Raw genomic sequence first — 24770 nt, forward strand, 5'->3', positions numbered from 1 at the left:
TAGGGCAAGCTGAAAGTCCAGATCTTACCTATCACCATCTCTTGAATGCAAAAATGGATGTTGCCTTTCACCTGCTCCAAGCGTATCACAAATTCACCTCTCCACTCAACTGTTGACGCTCTGCTTCAAAATTACTTTTGTCATCTTAAGTCTTTTTGTGCTATTAATCTATTGTGCTTTATTCCAATTTAGCAAAATCTCCCACTGTGATCAGGAATAGTGCCTGGCATGTCCCCTCCTTTCCAGAAGTTGCTTGCTGCCCTACATGGCCATTTCATCTTGGACTGCTATGTTCCCTGCTACTCACCAGCTTCCTTTTTAACTCTTCCAGTTACTTCAGTGAAGTTCTATAAAGATCATGGAGTCCAATAAAGTGTCATGGCCATTACGTTTTTTTCAACTCTTCCACCAGCATAACTCCATTCTACCCTTAACATCTGTCAAGAAGGCACCACTGTACTTTCTGTTTTTAAAAAAATGAACACAAATCACCTTTAACATATAGCTTAGGAATTTTGGAATAAAGCTGTAAAATTCCAACAACTCTAGTTCTTTTCTTTTATGGACTTGAACCGTCAGTATTTCACTGCCACACAAAGTTAAATGAAATAACATGTTCTTTTTTTCTCAATCATTGTACCATCAAAGCAATGATTGAACAATACAGAATGGGGAAAGAAAAGGGTCTGTTAGTTTCATAGAAGAAAACATGAGGGGAGTATGAATGCATACAGGTGCACAAATAACTGGGAAAGCAAAGGGAAAGGCAAAGACATCATGAAGGAGGGAGCTACTGCTGAAAAGAAAAGGCAGACTTTAAGAGACCCATTAACACAGAAAAACAACTAGAAAGGGTTGACTTTCCTTATGAATTGGTAGGACAAAAAGCAAGAGAACTACCACCCAGGGCCTACTGTGGCTGCTGTCCTGTCTGAACATCCACTTAGCCCCATTACAAAACCAGTACAATCCAGATGGAATTTTTTAAGGCAGCTTAGGAACAGCTAGGAGCAGCAGGAGAGACAAGCAGCTTAGGCTGTCATAAGGAATTACCCTTACAAGCGAAGATGTTAGGCTTTATACAGCAATATTTTGATTACATAAACAAATGTGTACATTATCATTCTAAAAAGTGTTCAGTTATCATTTTAAAATATAAAATACTTTATACTGAAAAGATACGAAATACTGAAGTAGTTGGTGAAAGTTTAATCCATGGTTTGGCTAAAATTTTTGTTATGTGCATTTATGAATTTTTTACTCAAACTGACTAAAACTCTTGTGGAATTCTCATGCTGAATAATAATTGCTTTGTTTTGCCACATGTTATTTCATCTGGAAGAGACTTATTAGCATTTTCCCTCTTGGAATTATCTATCCTCTCTCCCCAGCTTGTCTCTAGGCCATGATTAAGTTTAATTAGTAACTGTATGTTTTCCTTTCTAAAAAGCCCTCATTTTAAGTTAAGGGTAACTATGAGCAAACGTTATATACATTTAATTAGGATCAAATAATGAAAGGTGCATAAGCAGCTGTCTGCATAAAAAGACCTCCATAGTATGTTTCACGTAAGTTTTCCTTTTCTCGTACCTTCAAATATCCACCAAACTGGCACTTTAGCTTTTTAGTTGACACAATGTTGGTAATTGTATTTACTACTTAATATCTATCCCACTCACAATTAAAGTAGGGAAAAGACCAAATTTTTACATCAAAAGAAATTAACATTGCCCTATACTAGTGCCTTTTCATTTATATTTAAAATTTAAAATTTAATAACTACTTAAATTACTGTCACTCAAGGCTTTGGATGTTAAATATGGTCCTAAGACATTAGGCTGGGTTCCTCTGCTGTAGGATCCAGACACAAACATAAATCACGATGACCCAAAAGGAACAAGATTGGTATCAAAAAGGCAAGAAACTGAAAACCTGTTGCTAAAAACAAATTTATCCCGTGGGGCATGGAGTGAATGTTATGCAAATTCTAAAGCTACCGGTAAATTAACTGATACAGCCAATTAATCCAGAAATGATAGATTTAGCCCACAACAGATCCCCACTTCTAAATATTCGGAGTCATTTCACTATCTACTGCTACAAGGCTAGAAAGTTAGTGAAAGACGTTGTTCTGAAGGCTAAAAATCTTTCTAGCCTTCAAAACAATGGCATTCCCAGTGCTCTTCTGTATGCGGAAGATAACACCTCAGCTAGGTTAGAGATCCAATCCCTGTTTCTACAGTCCAGTAGAGGGCTGAGCCTACTCAGCAGGCAGCTTTCAGCCAGTCCCCTGAGACAAGAGGGAGTCCTTTTGGCAGTTGGCAGCAGCTTGCAACTTTCCTTGCTGGCTTCCCCACTGACTTTCTGGGGAAACCAGCAAAAAAGATTGATAAGAAATTAATAAGAGAACACCTATCTGCTTTGAATAAATTCAAATCTCCAGAACCAAATGGTTTATATCCCAGGATACTGAAGGAGCTGGCAGATGTAATCTCGGAACCACTGGATGAAATCTTTCAGAGCTTCTGGAGCACGGTGGAACTGGAAAAGAACTAATGTGGTTCCAATATTTAAAAAGAGCAAAAAAGTGGATCCAAGAAATGACAGGCCAATCAGCTTGACATGAATACCTGGGAAAATTCCTGGAAAAGATAATCAAACAGTGGATTTGTGGGCATCTAGAAATAAACAAGGACAATACAGGAAGCCAGCATGGGTTTGTTAAATCAGATCATGCTAGACAAACTTTATTCCCATATTTGACGAAGTGACTAAATTAATGGATCATGAAAATGCTATGAATATAGTACACTTGGACTTCAGTAAGGCTTCTGATAAAGTAGACTACAGCCTACGTCTTGGTAAGGTAGAAAAATGTGGGATAGACAGTGCTACTACCAGACGGATTCACAGTTGGCTGACCAACTGCACTCAGCATGTAGTTCTCAATTGAGCTATGTCTACATGGAGAGAAGCATGCAGTAGGATATCTCAAGGGTCGGTCTTAGGCCTGGCTCTTCAACATCTTCAGAAATTATCTAGATGAAGGGGTAGAAGGGGGCTCTTCAACATCTTCAGAAATGATCTAGATGAAGGGATAGAAGGGGAACACATTAAATTTACAGACAACACAAACTGGGGGGAATTGCCAAGAATAGAATAGAATAGAATAGAATAGAATAGAATAGAATAGAATAGAATAGAATAGAATAGAATAGAATAGAATAGAATAGAATAGAATAGAATTTTATTGGCCAAGTGTGATTGGATACACAAGGAATTTGTCTTGGTGCATATGCTCTCAGTGTACATAAAAGAAAAGATACGTTCATCAAGGTACAACATTTACAACACAATTATAAGTGGAAAGAGATTGGTGATGGGAACTATGAGACGATTAATAGTAGTGCAGATTCAGTACATAGTTTGACAGTGTTGATGGAATTATTTGTTTAGCAGAGTGATGGCCTTCGGGAAAAAACTGTTCTTGTGTCTAGTTGTTCTGGTGTGCAGTGCTCTATAGTGTTGTTTTGAGGGTAGGAGTTGAAACAGTTTATGTCCAGGATGCGAGGGGTCTGTAAATATTTTCACGGCCCTCTTCTTGATTCATGCAGTATACAGGTCCTCAATGGAAGGCAGGTTGGTAGCAATTATTTTTTCTGCAGTTCTAATTGCTTTGGAAAATGAACTCAAGTGTCAAAAGTGTCAAGTGTCAGAAGGATCTTGACAGACCTGAACATTAGGTCCTATCCAAAAAGATGCAGTTCAGTGATGAGAGAAGTAAGATCCTGCACTTAGACAGAAAAAATGCACAGATATAGAATAGGAGGTGGCTGGCTCAACAGTAGTAACTGTGAGCAGGATCTAGTGTCCTGGTAGATCACTGCTTAAGTATGAATCAGCAGCATGCTGCAGCTGCCAAAAAAAGCTGACACAGTTCTAGGCTGCATCAACAGAGAAATAGCATCAAAATCATGATAAGTAATAGTTCTGCACTGGTGAGACCACATTTGGAATACTACATCTAGTTTTTGTTACCACAGTTCTAAAATGATGCTCACACTCTAGCAAGAGTACAGAATAGAACAACAAAAATGATAAGGGATCTGGAGGCTAAATCATACAATGAACTGCTAAGGGAACGAGGTATGTTTAGCCTAGTGAAGAGAAGGCTCAGAGAAGAATGATATCAATCTTCCAATACTTGAAAGGCTGTCACAGGAAGAGGGTGTTGGTTTATTCTCCATAGCATCTGTGGGCAGGACAAGAAGCAATGGATGGAAACTTGTCAGAGGGAGATTCAACCAGGTAATAAGAAAGAATTTCCTAACAGTAAGAACGATTAATCAATGGAAAAGCTTGCCTCCAGGAGTTTTCAAGGTTTTCAAGAAAAGATATGACCTCCACTTGTTGGGGATGGTATAAAAACTCCTGCCTTGGGCAGGGGGTTCAACTAGAAGATCTCCAAGGTTCCTTCCAGCCTAATGATTCTATGAAAAGATTGCAAATAGCGATCACCCGATCACAGAGGGGCTTGGCAACTGGTCATAAGTGCAAACAGTTTGCAAAAAACCCAAACTATAATCATGGGATTGTGGATACGTGGCACATTTTACAATAGCTGGAAGTGCTTTAGAGGTTACAAAAAAGAACTTTTCCGAGGCTATTGTAACTTTGATGATAAAAACTTTTATTTTAGTTTTGAATATGTTTTAAGAATAATATGCATAAACATATGCATTCAATAATTGGAAAGAAAAAATAACAGACTTTTTCTTTTCATATAAATTTCTTGGTCACCCAAGGGTAAACTTTTCTTACCACAGGTAAGTAAATAACATGGAATGTTTAAGAGACTCTGGAAAGATGAAGGCAGAGCAGGATACAAAGATGTATTTAGTGCAGAAGACTAAACACTCCACCTGAATTGCACAGAGTATAAGCTGACTTGGAGAATAGATTTTGAAGTTTTTAAGATTCTGTTACATTATCTACTAACAAATGCATTCCAGAAATTCAGGTAGGTTTTGTTTTTGAATTTTTTTTCTGAGAATTTGATGTAAAGTATGCTATCTTATTATCTATTCACTATTTACATATTAGCATCTATTTACATGTCTGAGTGAAATAAAGACACTGAAACCAAGGCCTTTTAAGGTGACTTTCATAAAACAGTGCAAACTAGAAAGTAAAAAGAAAAAACATCTTTGAGCACTTGTCCACAGCTCATTTGTGGTCTACAGCTATAAATACAGGATGTTCTCAACTTATGACCACAATTGAGCCCAAAACTTATGTTGTTAAGTGAGACAATTGTTAAGTGAGTTTTGTCCCATTTTATGACTTTTCTTGCCACAGTTATTAAGTGAATCCCTGCAGTTGATAAGTTAGTAACCTAGTTGTTAAATTAACCTAGCTTCCCCATAGACTTCGCTTGTGAGAAGGTCGCAAAAAGTAAACACATGGCTTTGGAACACAGCAACAGTCATAAATATGAACCAGTTGCCAAGCATCTGAATTTTGATCATGGCGATGCTGCAAAGGTTGTAACGGTGAAAAATGATCATAAGTCACATTTTTAGTGCCATTATAACTTTGAACAGTTATTAAACGAACTGTTGTAAATTGAGGACAACTTGTATCTTGTTGATATCATATTCTCAATCAGGAACTTCAGTTAGCACAGCTACATATGGAAGCATTTGTAACAAACTACGAAGAATTGTATTGGCTGCTGAAGGATTGGAAGAGGAAGGTAGGGGGAAAAAACATCAGTTTCAGTTTCTCTAGGAGAGCTGAGCAGACAAGATTTTTTTTTCCATGAGTAGCACAGATTGCACAATTTTCCTTCCTTAAGCAAGGAATGTGCTTTATGAATCTAGATGTCTATCTCAAAGGTGTGAATTTAACTCCTAACTCAGCAGAAACATCTCCTGTAAGATACATGTCAGAGAGGAATCTTTGTATTATTGCAGCTGTCATACCACATGTTGTAAAGGCATTGATTCTTCAACCTCATAAGTTGTTTCTTCTGGGAATCATTGTTCCTGCAACTGCATCAAGCAAATTTTGATAATGTTAACATAAAATTTCAAAAACAATCACACACTTATGAATTGGATGGCCGTATAAGTCAAATAAATAAATACCGTACTTTCTCTCGCCTCTGCAGGCTAAGTGATAGTGCTAACAGTGACTGGGTTAACACATCATGGTAAACACATGTCACGATAAACCACCGATAACCAGGACACATAATAGTTTAATGTAACAGGTAAATTGCTATGTTCAGGTTTAGCTTAGTAACTAATAACAGCTCAGTATATAATCTGAATTCAGTCACTACTGTATGATCTGTAAATCATTTATTCAACAAGCCAATGGCATACCACAATGTGTATGCTCAGTCAGGGAGCGGCTCAAAGTAACTCAGTTACTAAGTAGGTATCTGAACCAGGGCTTTCCCAATTCCAGTATGACAATCAAGATATCAAAAATCCTTTTCCTACTACTAAAATCTAGCCAACTATATTTGAGTGAGCAAAAAATTACTCAGTTTCAAAACCTGAAATTTGCCACCCCCATTGCTGATCCATATCCTGCTACTACCTCTGTTCTGACTCACTGCAGAAATTGCTATCCTAATTTTGTGCATTCACAATCAGCAAAATGACAGGTTCATTCCTCCAAGTTTGCTGTTCTCTCTCTTCTGCCTATCACCAGGCTACAGGAAAAATATCCACCAATCATAGTGCTGCAAGAGGAATGGGAGCGTCTGTCTCCTTCCTGTGCCTCTCCACCTATATCCCATTCTGAATAAAGTTTTAAAAAACAATCATGAAAATAGTTAAATCACAGGCACTTAACATTTCTCTTTTCTTTCTTTATACAATTGACCAATAGCAACTTACAGTTTCCTCATCAGGAAGCAATGGGAGGGAAGCATATCAACATTTCTGTATATAATGCTACTTCAGCCCGTTAAGCCACTTCACCCTGATACCATTATAAGCCCTGGCAAGAAGTTATTTTCCTTATATTCCATGCATCATCATGTCCAGCAGATTGACAGCAGAGAAATAGATTGGGAAATGGAAGGAAAAAATAGCTTGAAACAGGCAGTAAACACCTCTCTAATCCCACTTACTACTGGTCATGTGATTCTATCTCTGACATAGTGGGTGGCAAAGTGAAACAGATTTCACACATCTTCAAGCTTCCACTAGATCAGTGATGGCTAACCTTTTTGCTGTCCCATGCCAAAAGCCGGGGGAGTGTGGTGGGGTCACGTGCACACATGTCCACACCCATAATTCAATGCTCCCTGCACCCCCGAGCATGCGACTCCCCCCGCGTTTCTCCCGCTTTTAGCACGTGATGGCCCGGTGAGACTGGAAGGCCTGTTTTTCCCTCTCCCCAGGCTCCAGAGGCTTTCTAGGAGCCTGGGGAGGGTGAAAACGGCTTTCCCCACTCCCCCCCCCCCCGGAGGCCCTCTGGAGGCCGGAAACAGCCTGTTTCCTGACTTCCTGTGGGCCCAGAAGGTCCAAAAAACAGCTGGCTGGTATGCGCATGCGCTCTGGAGCTGAGCTAGGGCAACGCTCACGTGCCCACCGATATGGCTCCGCGTGCCACCTGTGGCATTTGTGCCATAGGTTCGCCATCACGGCACTAGATGCTCACAATTATTTAAATTTGTCTCACTCATGGGGTGGGGATAGGATGAAGACATCCCTGGGATGTCATTAAAAAAACGATGTCACCAAGGCATGTCTGTATTATAGTTAGGAACAAGGATGAAAAGGCCCAGGATTCAGAAGCCAATCCCATTAAATTCAATTGAGCACAGTCTATACTATTAATTTAGTTTGCTATTCCATTAAAATATATTGAACACTAGGACTTGCTTTATAAATAGCAGCTATATAACTACATAGTTAATAAGTTGGAATAGCAATCAAAAATGTACAGCAAATCAGGCCAAAGTCTTTTTCAATTCCTCTTTTAGTAACATAATTGGAACAAGTGACAAATAGTACATCTTTTATTACTTAAAAGCACAAGCTAAATATAACTATGGTTGACTTTGCAGGAGTGGGGAAGGTCAAGTTTTTTGTTGCAGTGTGATTTTTATGGCCAAATATAAACTGCTGCTCCAAACCTGACCACAGAGATAATACCAAGCCTAACAATAGGAAGACTTAACTTGACCCTTCTAGTTCTATGGACTGAAGATCTTTTTAATTTAGCAAGTGAATGTATTTTTTCCCCCAATACAGAGAATTGGCACAAAGAAACACTACAGGTTTCCATTTTGCAAGAACAGCAAAAGAAGGAACTGGAAATTTGAAGATTAACTAATACATATGAAGGAAAAGATTAGTGAAGTTCATCTTTTTAAAATGATAAACACAGAAGTACAAAAGCAAACAACCACACCAACTTTTTGAAAAGAGCTACAGGATCTGCAGAATTTGCTCTAAATTTTAATCTGCAATCCTGCGCGTGCTAATTTAAATTCCATTGAATCTAGCCAGCTTTATTGTGACTTTTCACATTACCTTTCAATTTATCAGAGCAGCTGAGGAAAATGTGATACACAGGACAGTTCTGTAAAAGTTTACTCAAAAGTAAACCTTACTACTACAATTTACAAAACTTTCTCCGGGAAGAAAACATATCTAGCATATAGGTATTATGCACTCTCCTGTTCTGGAGTCAATCATACTCTCATTAAACATTGACCTCAGTCAGTGCAGATACAGTTATAAGCAACTTTTTCCAGGTCCTTCCTCTACTACCTCATGATTGAGTCATATCAGAAATTTTGAACTTCCGCATAAAAGATTGGAAATTTTAAACTTCAACGATTCCACAGACTTCATCGATACTAAGAAACCACTGTTAGAACCGAGGTGCACGGGTGGTTTGTTTTAAACACACGTGGGGGAATCCGTCAAGGATTTGGAAATAAATACTACAGAAAACTACTCAAAAGTTTCAAGTTCGCCAAGATCGAAAATTACAAAGAGGAACGGTAAAGGGATCGTGCGGGCTAAGACGATGCTTACAGTCTAAATAAGCGCTCCATATCCTTGATCTGCCGGCGAGTGAACTCTTTAAACTCCGTGTAGGGATTAAAGACCTGAGCAAGGCGGGGCTGTGCCGCGCCCGCGTTGATGTCCTGCCTGCGAGTCAGCTTGGCGCTCAGCTCCGGATCAGCGGCGGCATTCAGCCCGCTGAGGTCCTCGGCCGGATCCTCGGCCGGGTCCTCGGGGCTCGTTTCGGAGCCGGCCGGCTCAGGGGCAAGGCTGTCATCCTCTTCTGCAGGAGGCGCCTCCGAGGTGCTGCCGTCTCGAAGCAGTCGTCTCTGCAGCTTTTGGGCCAGTTCTGACGAGGCCATGGTCGAGAAAGAACGAGCGTGCCCTATAACCGCCGCCGCCGTTGGGCTCGCTTCCTTTCTTTGCTAAAAGCTTACCCGCCCCGCTAACAGCAAACTTTATTCTAGGACTTTGGCGAATTGGCGGGGAAGGAGGGCCGGGGGCGGGGAAGCGGCGAGAGGCCGGGCTGAGACTTAAGGAGGCGCCGGGGATTGGCGCGCCATCGCACTAAAGTCTCTGTCTCTGAGGTTGTCCCTGTCGCGGAAGCTCAAACTCTACAGACAAAGCTTCCTCCATTATTTTTTTTCCGCTGCACCTGCCACCGAATCCGGTGTTGATCTTTTATTTCTCTCTGGCTGTAACAAACACCTGTTGTTGCACTTTTATGATAGCTGAGGAACCGCTGTATTCCACCTCCGAGCAAAAAGTGGATTGGCCTGGATCTTAACTTAATAATGAAAATGTATAATATATAATAGTGATTAAAGCTACACTCTAATGTGCATTTGGTTTTCGTTTTCCCTTTCTCTTTGCATCTCCTGTCTTCTGTTAAGGGCTGTCAGATGTCACAAATGCCTTTTCAGATTTGATGGAAGAGAGGAAAAGTATATAACAAATCTGCCTTGGATAGATTTAAGATTAAATTGTAAACAGTATATTTTAAAACAGGAATGCCATATCTCTTGGAGCTGGTGTGAAATTTTGGGAACATGTTCTGGTGCTCTCCAAATAACAGTTGGAGGATTTGCCTGTTCACAAAATGGCTGACAAGAACCCTTGCAGAGCACTGATTCCCTAAAATGCTTTGCAACTAGTAGTAGAATAATCCCTCTTCTTCATGTTTACACTTTCCTTTTTCAGTGTATCTGGGAACACTTCCAAACAAAGCACTGGCTTGCAGTTACCCATTTTTATTCCTTTGGAAATCTTACGGGATTCTGAAACATACTTGGAAATAAATGTTATGCAAGGTTTGCATTTCATTTTGCAAAATGCCAATACATTTTAAGTCAAATGGAATAGGAAACCTGGTGCCAAAATGCCTGTTGGCCTCAACATCAGCCATTCAGGATAATGATGGATTTTTTTCCTTAGAAAATAAATGCTCCTGTTATATCATCATTTTTGGTCTATAGCCCAAAGAGCCTACAGCTATAACCTCACTATACACTATATTCATTCCTATTTAAAGCGATGTCAGAAACTAACCAGATATATCATTGCCAATTTGTCAGTGCAAACTGAAGTATGGCTCTGTCTTTTGTTCTAATATTCTATATATGACATCTTTAATGAATTGTGTATGTTTAGATATATAGATAAGATTGGCTTCTGACATATGCATTTACCTGGCAATAAAGTTAAATAGAGTAATCTTAGACTCAGAATGAATTCACTGGAAATTTATCACCAGGTAAATATGTATGATACAGAATTTATGGTCAGAAATATTTTTAGACAGTCATGTAAATTAGTGAAAAGCAGGCACAACACATTAGCCTATAAAGCATTCTTAAGTGGCCCACTGGCATATTGGGAAAAAAAATGAATCCACTGCTGCCATCAGAAAATATCAAATAGATGATTAGCACAACAGCTATTCCTTTGTGGCCCGCTGTTATTTTTAAGATATCTGGCACTTTCCCCTCTACAAGATGTGCAGAGTACTGGTATAAAAAATTAATAAACATGCATAGAAACCATTAACATTTTACTTTTTGTTAATCTTAGGAGTAGGATATTAAGGCTGCAATTTGATGCACACTATCTTGGAATTTAAATTTCACTGAACTTGTGAGATTTATGTCTCATGTAGCAATATTACTATTAAATGGAAACTTCAAACTAAGGCCCATTGCAATAACATAAATGTTTAGTGTGTTCAGAATGTAGTTGTCTTTATTCCTTTTGAGCTTTTTGCCACATATAAGAAGAACCAATCGTGTCCTATTTGTGCTTTAATGCTTGTTCTATTTTATATGTTTTCCCTTATTCTGCATGTAACATTTTTCATAATCTATTTTACAAGTGCAGGACATAATAGTAATAAAAACAACAGCCATGTTTTCTAAGTGCTACTATTAAGGAAGAGGTTGTTTCCCTTTTAATCCTTTTAAAATTAGGCTTCGTAATCCCAAATGATGCAGAAAAAAAAGGAAGTGATACAACAGTGAGAACTACTATTTTTATAGATGTTTAAAGATGCTTGTCCTTTTAGACTATTCTTTACTATGGAAAATGAAAATTAATGAGAATAATTAGGATAGGAGCTAACATTACATATAGAATTTGTACAGCAGAATATTCTGGTCCCTACTTCTGCTTTTGCAGGCATGTGCAGAGATTATGGGAAGAAAGGAAATTGCATATACTTGCATATGTATACATGTACATTCATACATGCTTTAATAAAAGTGTAAAGTAAGTGGTAACTATAAGGTAATACCCTTTATTGCGAAGGTTATTTTTAGCTAAATAATTACTATCAAAATTCTGATCCATATCACTACTTGAGAAAATAATTAAAAATATAACTAGAACAAATGTTGAAAAAGCAGGAAAGTGTTAAGAATGCTTTTTTTGTAATTCATGCTTTTACATATTAATCCAGAATGATCACCATTCAAAAACATGTGTGCTTGTGTGTAAAATCTCTGCAGTTTTAAATTGTTACTAATTATATTGTTTCATGCGACATTGGTATTAAGCAATTTGATCTCAAAGTTAAACTCCCCAAATGGCATGTAACTTAGATTTTTGTAACTTCCTTAGATTTTTATTAAGTTCCTCAATAAAATGTTTCATTATCCTTTCCTTTAATAGCACACAGGATAGGTAAAAAATGTCAGAGGATAGGTTTTCTTTAATTTTTCCTATGTACCTTTTCATGTGGAGATTACTGTGACTAGAAGTTAAGAGAATATAGATTATCAGAGGGTTCTAGAATAATGTTATAATTATGTCAGAAGAGAAATGAAAACATAATCTTGTTATAGATAACATACTATAGCTGTTGAAAAAAAAATGTACTTCAGATATCAGAAAAAAGCTTTATGTTTTCTAAAACATCTAGGGAGCTGTTTTATTGTGAATTTTTGCACTAAACTGAAAACTTAGCCTAAATGGCTCCTATTATATTTTTCAAGGCAAGAGTTTGCAATTTGTGTATCCCAGGAGGGAACTTCCTTAAATTTACAGAGGCACATCTCTCACATTTTTCCTGAGATCTAAAATAATCTAGAATGAAGTCACAAATTTAACATTATTAACACTATGCTTTGACTTTCTGTCTTCCAGAAGAAATCAGCAGAGATTTTCTTTTCTATATGAAAGTACAGTAACCATAATCTTGTTTATGCTTTTATTCTACCGGTATCTTTGGCACACAAAATCAATCTGATAAACCACTAATTTTTTTGAAGAGCTAGCCAGTCAGAACTGGTAGAAAGTAACATCTTTATCTAAAATCCTGTTAAGTGCCTGCTTCAAACAGTAATGGCAAACTTGTCCACAATACTGCCTGAGATATTACTTATTTTTAAGATAACCTGAATTCCTGAAAATAAAAGCTGAGTATCAGAAAAACCCACGCAGCAAAAAATACCAATGAAATATTCAGATTCAGGTTTCTCTTCCTAGTAATTGTACTAGTTTTCTTTTCTAGCCCCAGAGCACTGGTGTTCATCATAAATAATGTTGATCTTGAGGAAGTCCAGACGGAGAAAAATTCCAAAGGAGTGGAAATTCCGAAGGAGCATATTTTAACCCTTTTTCTTTGCTTATTCCACATAATAAAAGAGTTTTGTTAAATGAGCCCTTAAAGTCTTGTTAAGACTATGTATCTATAAGGGCATAAACAGAAGGGTCAGAGAAGTATGAGAAAAGAACAGACATAGTCATTGCCTGAAATATAGTTTTGAAGAGTTAGTTCTAAATGGGTGAGCACATGCACACAAGGCTTATCTGGAATACGTGAAGAAAAATAAAAAAAAGTCTTTGATCATGTGCATATGCCTCAGCACTGAATAACGTTCCCTGCTTCTAGCATGATTAAGAAAGCACAGCCTTTATGTCAAAAGATGTGATTTTATTTACCTTTGGATCATCTTTTTATTCCTTGTGTTCATTTAATTGTTGGTTTCAAACAATTTAGTAGGTAGGATCTTTCTTGCACTTACTCTTTTGGGGATGGGTGATAATAGCAATATAGAATGAAATGTAATAATTGTCGAATATCATAGCATATATAAGAATAGTTTCAGCCAATTAAAAAATGGGGAATTAAGGAAATTGTTCAATTTTTAGCTATTCAGTTCACACTTGCATCGAATAGTGGTTAATGAATCATCATATAATGGTAACAGGATGTGCTTCTATCTCCAGCTGAAGCTAAAGTCAGCTAGTCAGCCCTTGTGTTGTTTTGCCAACAAGCCAAGTATGAATAACTTTGCCAAATTATTGGAGAACATGTTTCTATTTCTTGGGCACAGGGATTGTGCATGGATATGTATGTGTTTAAATAATGAGACTTTAATTCTCCTGTCTGCCAACTTCTTAACTGTTTTGCAAAAAAAAGTTAAAGACAAATGATAATAAAAATAATGCTTTTATAGATCAATTGGCAAAGAAATGGAAAATTCAATAGTCAAGGTCTTACAGAAAAATACGAGAAAAATACTTTCACATGTACAATTATATTTCAATCTCTCTAAGTTTGCATTATGCAACTCTAAAGTTGCATCTTTCCATAATTTATCCTGTCTAATCATCAAAACCATAAATCAGAAGTTGTTTTTTTTCATTTTTACACAAAAAGCCCATAAAGGATTTCTAATCTCCAATAAATGTAGACTTTGTCTTTCATTTAATCCAAGAAGTCAAAATCAGTTTATTTATCTCAGCAAGATCCATCAATTTCACCAAACATCCCTCCATAGTGAGTACAATAGTGCAAAATCATTCCATTTTCCTTCATATAATAATCTTGCTGCAATACAAGTAGTCATATATTGAAATAACACAGTATCTTTTCTAACTGTGTATCCATCAACCCTAAAAGGAAAAGTTCTTGCTTCAATTGAATATTAATATTTAAAATCCTCTGAATCAATATATATATTTGAACACATAACTTTTTAGCTTTTTTACTTGTTCTTGAATATGAACATCCCTTCATGTTCACATTTCCAACATACATTTGAAGTGCTTTTATACATTCTAGATAATTTCTCTCATGTCCATTATCAACAGTATATAATTTTATAAACATTCTCTTTAAGATCATAATATAATGTAAATTTCAACCCTTTTAGCCACATATTTTTCACTGATCCATCTGTATATAACAAAATTTTTAACCCACTTTATCACATATTTTAACCTATTCTTCCTGTTTCAAAATTTAACAAAACTTAATACATTTCACATTTCAGTGCAGAATTGTACTTTAAATTCTATCTTACTTTGTTCCATACCATAAGTCTTTTTTTCCATTTTGAATATTTTTGATAAGTGTAAATGGGGAAACTATTGACAGCTATGCCCTTTTCCTACTAGTTGCTTTCTTTATTTAGTTCTCGATTTTCCAATAATTCCCAGTATGTCAGTCATTTGTCCTTGGCTACTTTTCTCTTCTGTGAAATGCTTCTTAATCTGAGATCCACAGAAGTGTTTTCAGACACAATCTGGGTTTATATTTATTCCATATTCTCAATATGACATATCTAATAAAATGGTTTTTAAAAGCTACATTAATTTTAACATTATTTTACACTATAAATATCCATGTCAAATTACCATCTAACTCTAAATGACTCTTGTTCTCAGCAACAACCATTCTTTCCTCCAGACAAGTTGCAAAATACAATTTCAAATCCCTGTCCTCTTTCCTTTGCATACTGTAACACTTTATATTTAAATTGTAGCTTTTTCTCCTTGCCATACAAATTTAGGTATATCGTTTTGCCATTATTTGAATAGTATATCAGTTGTGAAAACAGGTATTATTTGAAACAAAAATATACTTGTAGCAAAACATTCATTTTTATCACAGATTTAACCCAACAGTATTTTATTTATTTCCCAAATAAATACATTCTAGGCATTAGAATGTATAAATAACAAAAGTCATGGGTTGTTATTCCTGATTTTTCAATGAATGATTTAATAGGTTTATATATAGTTATATAAACACTCTCACTTAAAATACAGGGTCATTATTTCAGAATTTTCATCCATAATTTCTACAAAAGTTGTAAAAATTTATATGATTTTAGCAACCCTTAGGAGGTGCAACCAATTTTGTGCCAGCAGGACATAATCCAGGTAATTTACATCATAATTCTAGAGTTCAAATCTCTCGCACAAATATTGGCTATGGCTATAACCAATCATTCATTTTCAATATCATTTGTTTTCTTTTTCCAACTGATTTCCATTGACTAAAAACAACATTATCAGAACCTAAAGGGTCTTGAGTTCTTTCTTCAGTCTCCAAAAGCTATGGTATTTAGGTAGTTATAGGTATTCATTGAAGTATCATTTATCCCCATATGGATTTACACAAATAAGTAATTTTCAGAAGACTTGAGAAGACTCAAGAGTTCATTCTGTTACATCTTTGATCCTTTCTCCATATAGAAGCACATTTCATAAGGTGATAGGCCTAGTCAGCACACATTTGTTCTAATTTGTTTCAAAGGTGAACAATCAACAGCTGCATTTTCTCTGCCCTTTAGAGAATCACAATCCTGTGTCCTGTTCTAGAGTGTCTCTATTCTTCCCCTGAAGGCTCAGCAGCTGTTTCTCCTGCAAGGGCCTAAATCTTTCCTGATTTCCACTGGGACAGAATATTTTTCAAAATACAAAATTTTGAAAGACAAACTCTTTTAAATATTACTGAAAATTACAGGGAATCCTTATTTATCTGCCTAGGAAAAATTAAAATCTAAAATGCTGGTTAGAAAATGGTTTCTTTCAGAAGTATTACAATATTAATGCTTGCCATGAATGATTTATACATTGTGTGGTGGCATGTCAGCTACCCCAGTACCTGGATGAAGCTGTCTATCTAGACCCGTTCCAGTCCGGCTTTCGGCCCGGACACAGTACGGAGACAGCTTTGGTCGCGCTGGTGGATGATCTCTGGAGGGCCAGGGATAGAGGTTATTCCTCTGCCCTGGTCCTATTAGACCTCTCAGCGTCTTTTGATACCATCGACCATGGTATCCTGCTGCGCCGGTTGGAGGGGTTGGGAGTGGGAGGCACCGTTTATTGGTGGTTCTCCTCCTACCTCTCTGACCGGACACAGACGGTGTTGACAGGGGGGCAGAGGTCGACTCCGAGGTGCCTCATGTGTGGGGTGCCGCAGGGATTGATTCTCTCACCCCTCCTGTTCAACATCTATATGAAGCCGCTGGGTGAGATCATCAGGGGCTTTGGGGTGAGATACCAACTGTACGCTGATGATACTCAGCTGTACTTTTCCACCCCGGGCCACCCCAGCGAAGCTGTCGAAGTGCTGTCCCGGTGTTTGGAAGCCGTACGGGTCTGGATGGGGAGGAACAGGCTCAAACTTAATCCCTCCAAGACGGAGTGGCTGTGGATGCCGGCACCTCGGTACAGTCAGCTGCAGATGCGGCTGTCTATCGGGGCGAGTCGTTGGCCCCGATGGAGAAGGTACGCAACTTGGGCGTGCTCCTGGATGGTCGGTTGTCCTTTGAAGATCATTTGACGACCGTCTCCAGGAGAGCTTTTTACCAGGTTCGCCTGATCCGCCAGTTGCGTCCCTTCCTGGACCGGGATGCCCTATGCACAGTCACTCATGCTCTCGTTACCTCTCGTCTGGACTACTGCAATGCTCTCTACATGGGGCTCCCCTTGAAGAGCACCCGGAGAATTCAGCAAGTCCAGAATGCGGCTGCGCGGGTTATTGAGGGAGCGATTCGAAGCTCCCATATAACACCTATCCTGCGCAGACTGCACTGGCTATCTGTTGTTTTCCGGGTGCGCTTCAAGGTATTGGTTACCACCTTTAAAGCGCTCCATGGCTTAGGACCGGGCTACTTACGGGACCGTCTACTGCCGGCCTCTATCTCCCAGCGTCCTGTGCGTTCCCACAGAGAGGGACTCCTCAGGGTGCCATCAGCCAAACAATGTCGACTGGCGGCCCCCAGGGGGAGGGCCTTCTCTGTGGGGGCTCCTACCCTGTGGAACGAGCTTCCCCTCGGGCTTCGACAACTACCTGACCTTAGGACCTTTCGCCGCGAACTTCAAACCTATTTATTTCGTATGGCTGGACTGGCCTGATTTTAAATTCTAAATTTTAATTTTTAATTGTGGGTTTTAACTTTCTGTAATTTTTTATGGGGTATAATGTTATTTAAATTTGGCGAATTTGAATCAGTTTTTTAAGGGTTGTTTTAATTATGGTGTATGTTTCTGTTTGTATTTTATCTGCCTGTTCACCGTCCTGAGTCCTTCGGGAGAAGGGCGGTATACAAATTAAAACATTATTATTATTATTATTGTCAAAAAGAAAACAAATGGGTTTTTTTTGCAAATAATTATGTATATGGAGGTGTGACTTTATTAGTGCCATATGTGTCTACATGGTATTTCTGGAAAAACCCTAAAGTATCTATTGGTTATTTGAGATTGCAACTTTATTATTCAGTGTCCTTGCTGATAGCTACATCCAGGAAACAGCTAAAATGAAAGAAAGGATACCTAATAACTCCAGATCTTGTCATTTCTCCCTTTTTTAGTGTATAAGATTGAATTCGTACAAGTCAGACTAAAAAAAAAAATCCAACATAATAATTTAACCTATATTAAAATAAGAGGCAGAGTCTACAAATGATCAATTATTTGATGTGAAAATTGATTACGTTGCTCAAGTTTTCTGAAGTAAAAATTGAGACATACCAAAGTAATATGTAAACAGAGCTGTCAGTGGCGAAATAGCATTATAATTTTTAAATTGAAATACAAGATGTTACAAGCTGGCTTTGTTCTGATGTTTTTCTTAGAAATATATCAGTTCATCTATAATTTCTGTTGCCAGCAGAAGCAAGTGAACATAACATTACAGGAAACATTAAGTTTTTAGATTTACATGGTGCATGAATTTGAAATTTGAAAAACTGGTGTTGCCCTCTGCTGGATTATTGTATTATCTGTTTTTAAAAATGCAAGTTTACAGGATAAAGGTTATCTAAAAAACATGTGGTTGCTCATGTAACATGTATGAGCAATTTCTTATTTCTACATCTTTTTATGGGCATGCCTGGCAATATTTGATTTAAGGAGGTGCCTACTGGTGCAATATATTCTCTCTACAAATCTCTAACGTTATAAACATTTTGTAATTTATGAAGAAAATTTAAATTGGAGAGGCTTTTAAGTGGTGGTACCTCAGCACCAGAATATTCTCTTCAAATAGACTGATATGAGATCATATATTATGGCATTTTGAATACTAGTTATTATTTTATTTTCCTAGGCATTGCAGCCCTATTTGTTATACCCTATAGTTCTGATATATCAATTTTTTTCCTTAAATTATTCAGAGACCTTTTGCTATTGAAAAGTACTGGTATGTAAACACTATAACTTACAAGGCCTCTGATGTATTATTCAGCTGGTAGGTAATGGCCTACTGGAGCAAGATGGTATGGAAAGGTTATGTATTATTTGAGTATCTAGTACAGGCTACTTACCAGTAAGAAATGTATTCAGAGGCAATTCAAGTTTAAAGTATATTTATCTGGTTCAGCATAATTTCAGGTTATCCTAAAGGTGCTTTTTCAAAAGGCCACTTGAATTTCTTGGTTTTTTTCCCTGAAAACATTTTGCTTCTCATTAGAACTGAAAAAGCTTCTTGGATGAAAGGGGAAACATTTTAAGGAAAAAGCAAGAAAGTCCAGTTGCCTTTTGTAAAAGCATGACCTGGATGATTGAGAATTTCTATAGACATCATTTCAGATTGCACAAAGTATTATTTTAGTCTATAATCCTGAAGGAGTTGGATAGTAGGGAACCATTAGTTAGAGCTATGAAGAAGTTTCCATCTTGTTAGAATATGCATTACTTAGAATTTTGACTCTCCCTCATGAATTTACAAGAAGTGATAATTATCCTTTTTTGTTCCATTACAATCTTGGGTCAAGTACTATTCCTGCAAAGTGACCGTAGAACTTTTAACTTTCCAGCACCGAGTGCTGAAACTGGAACATGCGCGCACGCAGGAGCATCAGAACCTGGAAGAGAGAAGCTGGCCGGTACGTTTGCGCGCGGTGACCAGTGGCACTTCTGGGTTCCGTCACGTGCATGCGCGCCAGCTAGCTGGTCTTCGTGCGAAATATGCTATTAGCAGAAAAACTTAAAATACCCTCATGGGTATCTATTTTTACAATTAAATGAATGCAACAGTTTGCAAAGAAACAGGAAAGCACTATATGTAAATATAACTGCTATATATATCTATGTTTTATTTATGTTTAATCAGGAATATTTTACATTCACTGACTAGTTAACTGGCTTTTCTTTTTTTTTACTATCAAAGAGCTGCTATTATTTATTAATGGCAGTAAAATTAGTTTAAACTAGGAACATTCTATTAATCTTCCAACCTTATAATTTAATTATTGCGGACTAACTTCCTGAATCAACCTTGTATCCAATCTTAGTCAATATCATTGTTAGAAAACAAAATGCCAGTCTGCACAAATAAATTATTTCACATTTTGATGACAGGGATGTCTGGATTTCAGCATTTTGCACAAACATAGAAAATTGTGTGCAAGAGTTAAAAAGGTAAAGAATGAAACTGATAGTTTTACATTCAACTTTTCAGAAATGGAAAAAAATATTCAGAGCATCTCAAAACCTTTGATGTATTTCCATTTGATTACAGAGTTGAGATTTACTAAAAATTCCTACAAAGAGAGAGCTAATTAAGAAAATATTAGAATGTGCAGAAATGAGTAGATTAACATTAGCAATCAGAGGGAAGGAAGAATCTGAGTATTACAACGTATGGGGACAATTTTATCAATGGATTGAATATAGACAATAGACAATGTAAAAATAAGAAACCTGGGGAAAATACGTTGTATTATATTAAATTTAAATGTAAGAAGAAAGATAAATACCAGTATGTACTAAGAAAACGATGATAAATGTTGAATATGATGACACAAAATTTTTTGTACCCAGATGTTACACTGATTGATTAATGAATTGTTTGTTTAAAAATAAAAATAAAAAACTTATTTTTAAAAAAGTTTACTATCAGTTGTCAGTTCACTATTGCTATTTGCACCAACTCAAACTAAGAATACAACTGTTGCTGAAAATATACCTCATGGCACAAACACCTACATAATTTGTATTAATGTGTTTTTTTTCCCCAGAATAGTAAGATTATTTATTTATATTTCATATTTCATAACTGCCCATTTCCCTCTCTATTTATCAAACCTAGTGTACTGACTTTTCAAAATTTTGTAACAATAGCAAGATGATGTATACAAATAATAATAAAAGCTCCCGGACTTCCTTCTATGATTTATTAATTGAGTGTATACGAGGTTATTATTTTAAAGCACAGAGATAGATGAAAGCAAAAGCTTAATTTGTTTAATTCTTTATATTAGACATAGGAGCAGTACTAGAAAAACTGGCAATTTTAGGGTACATTACAGCCCATCTGTTCCAAAGTCCTGAATGCATGTCTAAGTAGTAGATGAAATTACTGAAACCTCAACCACCACCCTGGAACTCCATTAGATGCCTGGGGCAGACCAGTAAGATAGGCACATTTATTTCATGAGTGGTATGGCACCAGATCTTCCTTATCAAGTTATGGCATTCAGAAATTTAGAAGTCACTTTATAATATGCAAGTCTTTTGATCATGGCAGAACATAATATTAACGCCCCAAAGTTATAGATCAAATTGGCTGGCCCAAGACAAAAACCCCATCTAAAGTGATAATGTGTTGACCCCTTATACCAGGAACAGGTCCATGCCTCTAATAGTCATTAGGAATTCCTGAGCTGAATCCAACTTTTCTCCACAGAAGGCAAATTAAGTCCCTGGGAACACCACCACCACCTGCAGATTTTCTGAATGTTTTACTATGATACTACCATCATGCCAACAGTTACAAGAGATTAATAGAAAAAATAATTTGTTGACCTGCTCAGTTACAGAATTAACAATAAGCATGAAGTTCTAGTTTAATTACCACAATTGGAACTCTGTGGTTAAGCAAAGCTGTCAGTAAATGAAATTACAGCTGCTTATGATGTTACTTCAGTTTTTTCTTTTCTTTTTTTTGCTTTACAGACCCATGAAGGTTGTAAATGCAAAGATTGGTTTTTCATCATCATTGTACAGTTACTAAATAAACACTAAATAAACACTATCAGTACATTCTGACAACTAAAACTCACCACATTTAAGGGAACAATCATATTGGTATAAATATGACATTAAAATATATAAAACATAAAAAACATATTTTGAACATAGTGTTGAACTGTAATGAGATTATATCTCATGTTACTGAACAATAGCAATGGAACTAGATATTGAAAAATAGTGCCACCAAGACTACTATGAGAAAAATCCTTGGGTGCCTGATAATGAACGAGGCATGCTCTGGAATGCCCAATGCAAAATCCCATCAAACGTATTCTGGAAGATCATAGAGAAAATAAAATAATCAGAATCTGAATATAGAAAGAAGACAATTCATAGGAATAGATTACACAATAAAGGCAAATGTTAAACTATTTTTACATTTTTTAAAAAACAGATTCACTGTTCCTGTGCAGGGTAAACCACATCCAATTCTGATCTGCCATTTTTTCCAGAAATTTGCAAATTATTTTGTGGCTGAATTTGTTAAACTAGCATGCCAAATGCTGAATATTACCAAGAAGGATTTGATTTTTGCTGAAGCTCGCCAATGCATTATAAATTCCACATTAGATATATTACAGAGCCAAACAAATAAACCTACATCACTGTTTACTTTATTTACCTCCCCTAAGAGTGAATCCAAATCATCTTTGTTCAATGCAGGTTCAGTTCCAGCAGAATCTTCTAGCACCTAGAATTCAAAATATTTCCTTACTATGCAACCTTATACATATCTATTCAGAAATAAGTTCCACATGTTCAATAGGATTTGTTCTCATACTAAATACAGGTAGTCCTCAACTTACAACAATTTGTTTAGTGGCCATTCAAAGTTCTGACACACTGAAAAAAAAACTTATGAGAATTTACAGTATTTAGATATTTACAACCATTGCAGGGTCCCTATGGTCATGTGATTGCCATTTGCTACCTTCCCCAATGGATCCAACACATAAAGTCAATTGGGAAGCTTGTAGGTTGCAAATCATGATCATGGTCATGTGATGCTTGCTTAACCACCACGGTGATTTGTTAATTACTTTGGCAAAAATGGTTGTAAAATCAGGTGTACACACGTCTCACTTAATGACCATACTACTTAACTACAAATGTTCTCGTCCCAGATGGGTCATAAATTGAGGACAATCTGTATGGACTGGACTATAGCCTTAGTACTTAAGTTTTTATATAAATTAGGTTCATGTGTTTAACAATAGCCAATATTCTAAGGCAGTGGTCCCCAATCTTTTGGACTCCATGGACCAGCAGCGGTCATGGCAGCAGCAGCAGCAATGGTAGTGGGGGGTAGGGGGGTGAGGGGATGGTTTCATGTGTGTACCCGCTAGTGGCACAATGGAGTATTTGCCTGCTGCTTGCACAGAGCAGTTCCCAATGGGCCGCAGATTGGCACCATCTGTGGACTGGGAGTTAGGGACCCCTATATTACTCTAACACAGCTGGGGAGTATCAAGTTACAGAAAGCTGGTGTAAATTTTGTGCAAAATAGCTATGGTAAAAGGGAAACAAAAGCCTTATCCATGAGAGTTTAAAAAGTCAGGTATAAATAAATTAATCTATCTTCATACTCCTTCAGTGGGTCCAGCATTTGTTTGCTGCTCCCTGCATCTCTCCAGAAAGGGCTCAGTGCATTAATCATCAGAAGAAAAATCTTCACTATATTCAGTCTAGTTAGAGGAACCTGGATATAAGATTTTTAGTACACTGAGGTTTTGGAAATGAAAATGGTCCTCTAAGCTTGAGGCAGAAGCCATTTGCAACACTTCAAAAGAATAAGCTGCAGGAATGGATTAACAGATAACCAAATAAAAGTTGTATGCGTTGTGTCATAGTTAAACATATGGAGACTATCACACTGTCTTTTTCTTCAAATTTCTCTTCAAAATTCACTTCTGGAATGAATCCTTTGATTTGACACATTCATTTATATTTATAACTTAACCTGTTGGGTCATCCTTTCAGATATATTTGTGAGTGCAGAGGAACTGACAGAGATTCTGTGGGTGCAGGAGACTTACCTGAACAACTTGAGACAGTCTCTTGCAAGGTTCCCTATTGACTTTCTCCCATGCAAGCTTTAATGGAAGGATGTGATCCCCATGGACTTTCTCTCTGAAAGTTTCCCAGGCTTCCCCATTGGCTTGTGGGCAGGTATTAGGGAAGCTGTAAATTAGGATCACATAACCCTAGCAGCATGGTGGCAGCAGTCAACAATAGCAGTGTTGAAACAGCAAGAACTTTCTAAAATTTCATTCCAATAGAAGCAATGGGTGCCAGCATTCAGTAATGTAGCCCATTGTAAGACCTTAGTTGAAAAAGTTTTGCCCTGTGATGCATTGTTTCACAGTTAAAGCTTACAGACACAAAATTTTAATAGTATATAGGTACAATCAACTTTACAAATAGAACTATATTTCAAATAGAAATTGTAGATTTCTTCCTACCTTTTCTCTATGTTCCGATATTTGTTGTTGATTTAAGACTCTAAACTTCAAGGAGCAGTAATATTTTTGTCTAAGAAACCGGAATGTGTTCAGCATACTGATCAAGGCTAATAAAGAAAGTCTCTAGATTTAGCAATTGGAACTCAGGGAAGTTATGTCTATTCAGAATTTTTTAGATTGTAACTCCCATTAATCTCAGATAACAAGGTATAAGCCAATGATGGGAGTTGCATATTACATCTGAAGCATGAAAAGTCATGAAGGCCATCTGTGTATATACCAGAGTGTCCTTAATCCACTGGGCACAATAAGGCTGGAAAAAAAAGGAAAATCTGACCTTTACTGCTCGTAGTGTTTGAGCATTGGAGTGAGAGTCTCCTTCCAAGCTGATAACTGTAGAGTTGTCAAAACAGGACTTACATATCAGGATTCCACTGGAACACAATGTAAAAACAATCTTAAGTATTCCCTCAAGGTATAAGAGTTGATTTCAGATTCCATG

The 24770-nt window shown here is 37.0% G+C and overlaps 2 protein-coding genes across 4 annotated transcripts in view; both read right to left on the reverse strand.

Moving 5' to 3' along the window:
* Nucleotides 1-9817, reverse strand: part of EFHD1 (EF-hand domain family member D1) — a 43574-nt gene extending 33757 nt beyond the window's left edge. Inside the window, exon 1 of the mRNA XM_058189267.1 lies at nt 9069-9817. Within this exon, the coding sequence (XP_058045250.1) occupies nt 9069-9400 (332 nt within the window). The 5' untranslated portion in view covers nt 9401-9817. The remainder of the gene's footprint in view (nt 1-9068) is intronic.
* Nucleotides 9818-13982: 4165 nt separating this feature from the next.
* AIRE (autoimmune regulator) overlaps nt 13983-24770 on the reverse strand; it is a 41620-nt gene continuing 30832 nt past the window's right edge. For 2 of the 3 annotated variants that reach the window (XR_009155831.1, XR_009155832.1), the window contains 2 exons: nt 22429-24702; nt 22000-22079 (listed from right to left, as the gene is read on the reverse strand). Coding sequence is in view for 1 of the 3 variants with exons in the window: in XM_058189250.1 (XP_058045233.1) it covers nt 21999-22079; nt 22429-22497; nt 24606-24702 (247 nt within the window). In the remaining 2 variants the exon portion in view is untranslated. Of the gene's footprint in view, nt 22080-22428; nt 24703-24770 lie in introns of all 3 variants that reach the window. The other variant, XM_058189250.1, reaches the window with a different exon arrangement.

Source organism: Ahaetulla prasina, chromosome 6 (genome assembly GCF_028640845.1).
Source record: "Ahaetulla prasina isolate Xishuangbanna chromosome 6, ASM2864084v1, whole genome shotgun sequence".
Classification (NCBI taxonomy): Eukaryota; Metazoa; Chordata; class Lepidosauria; order Squamata; family Colubridae; genus Ahaetulla; species Ahaetulla prasina.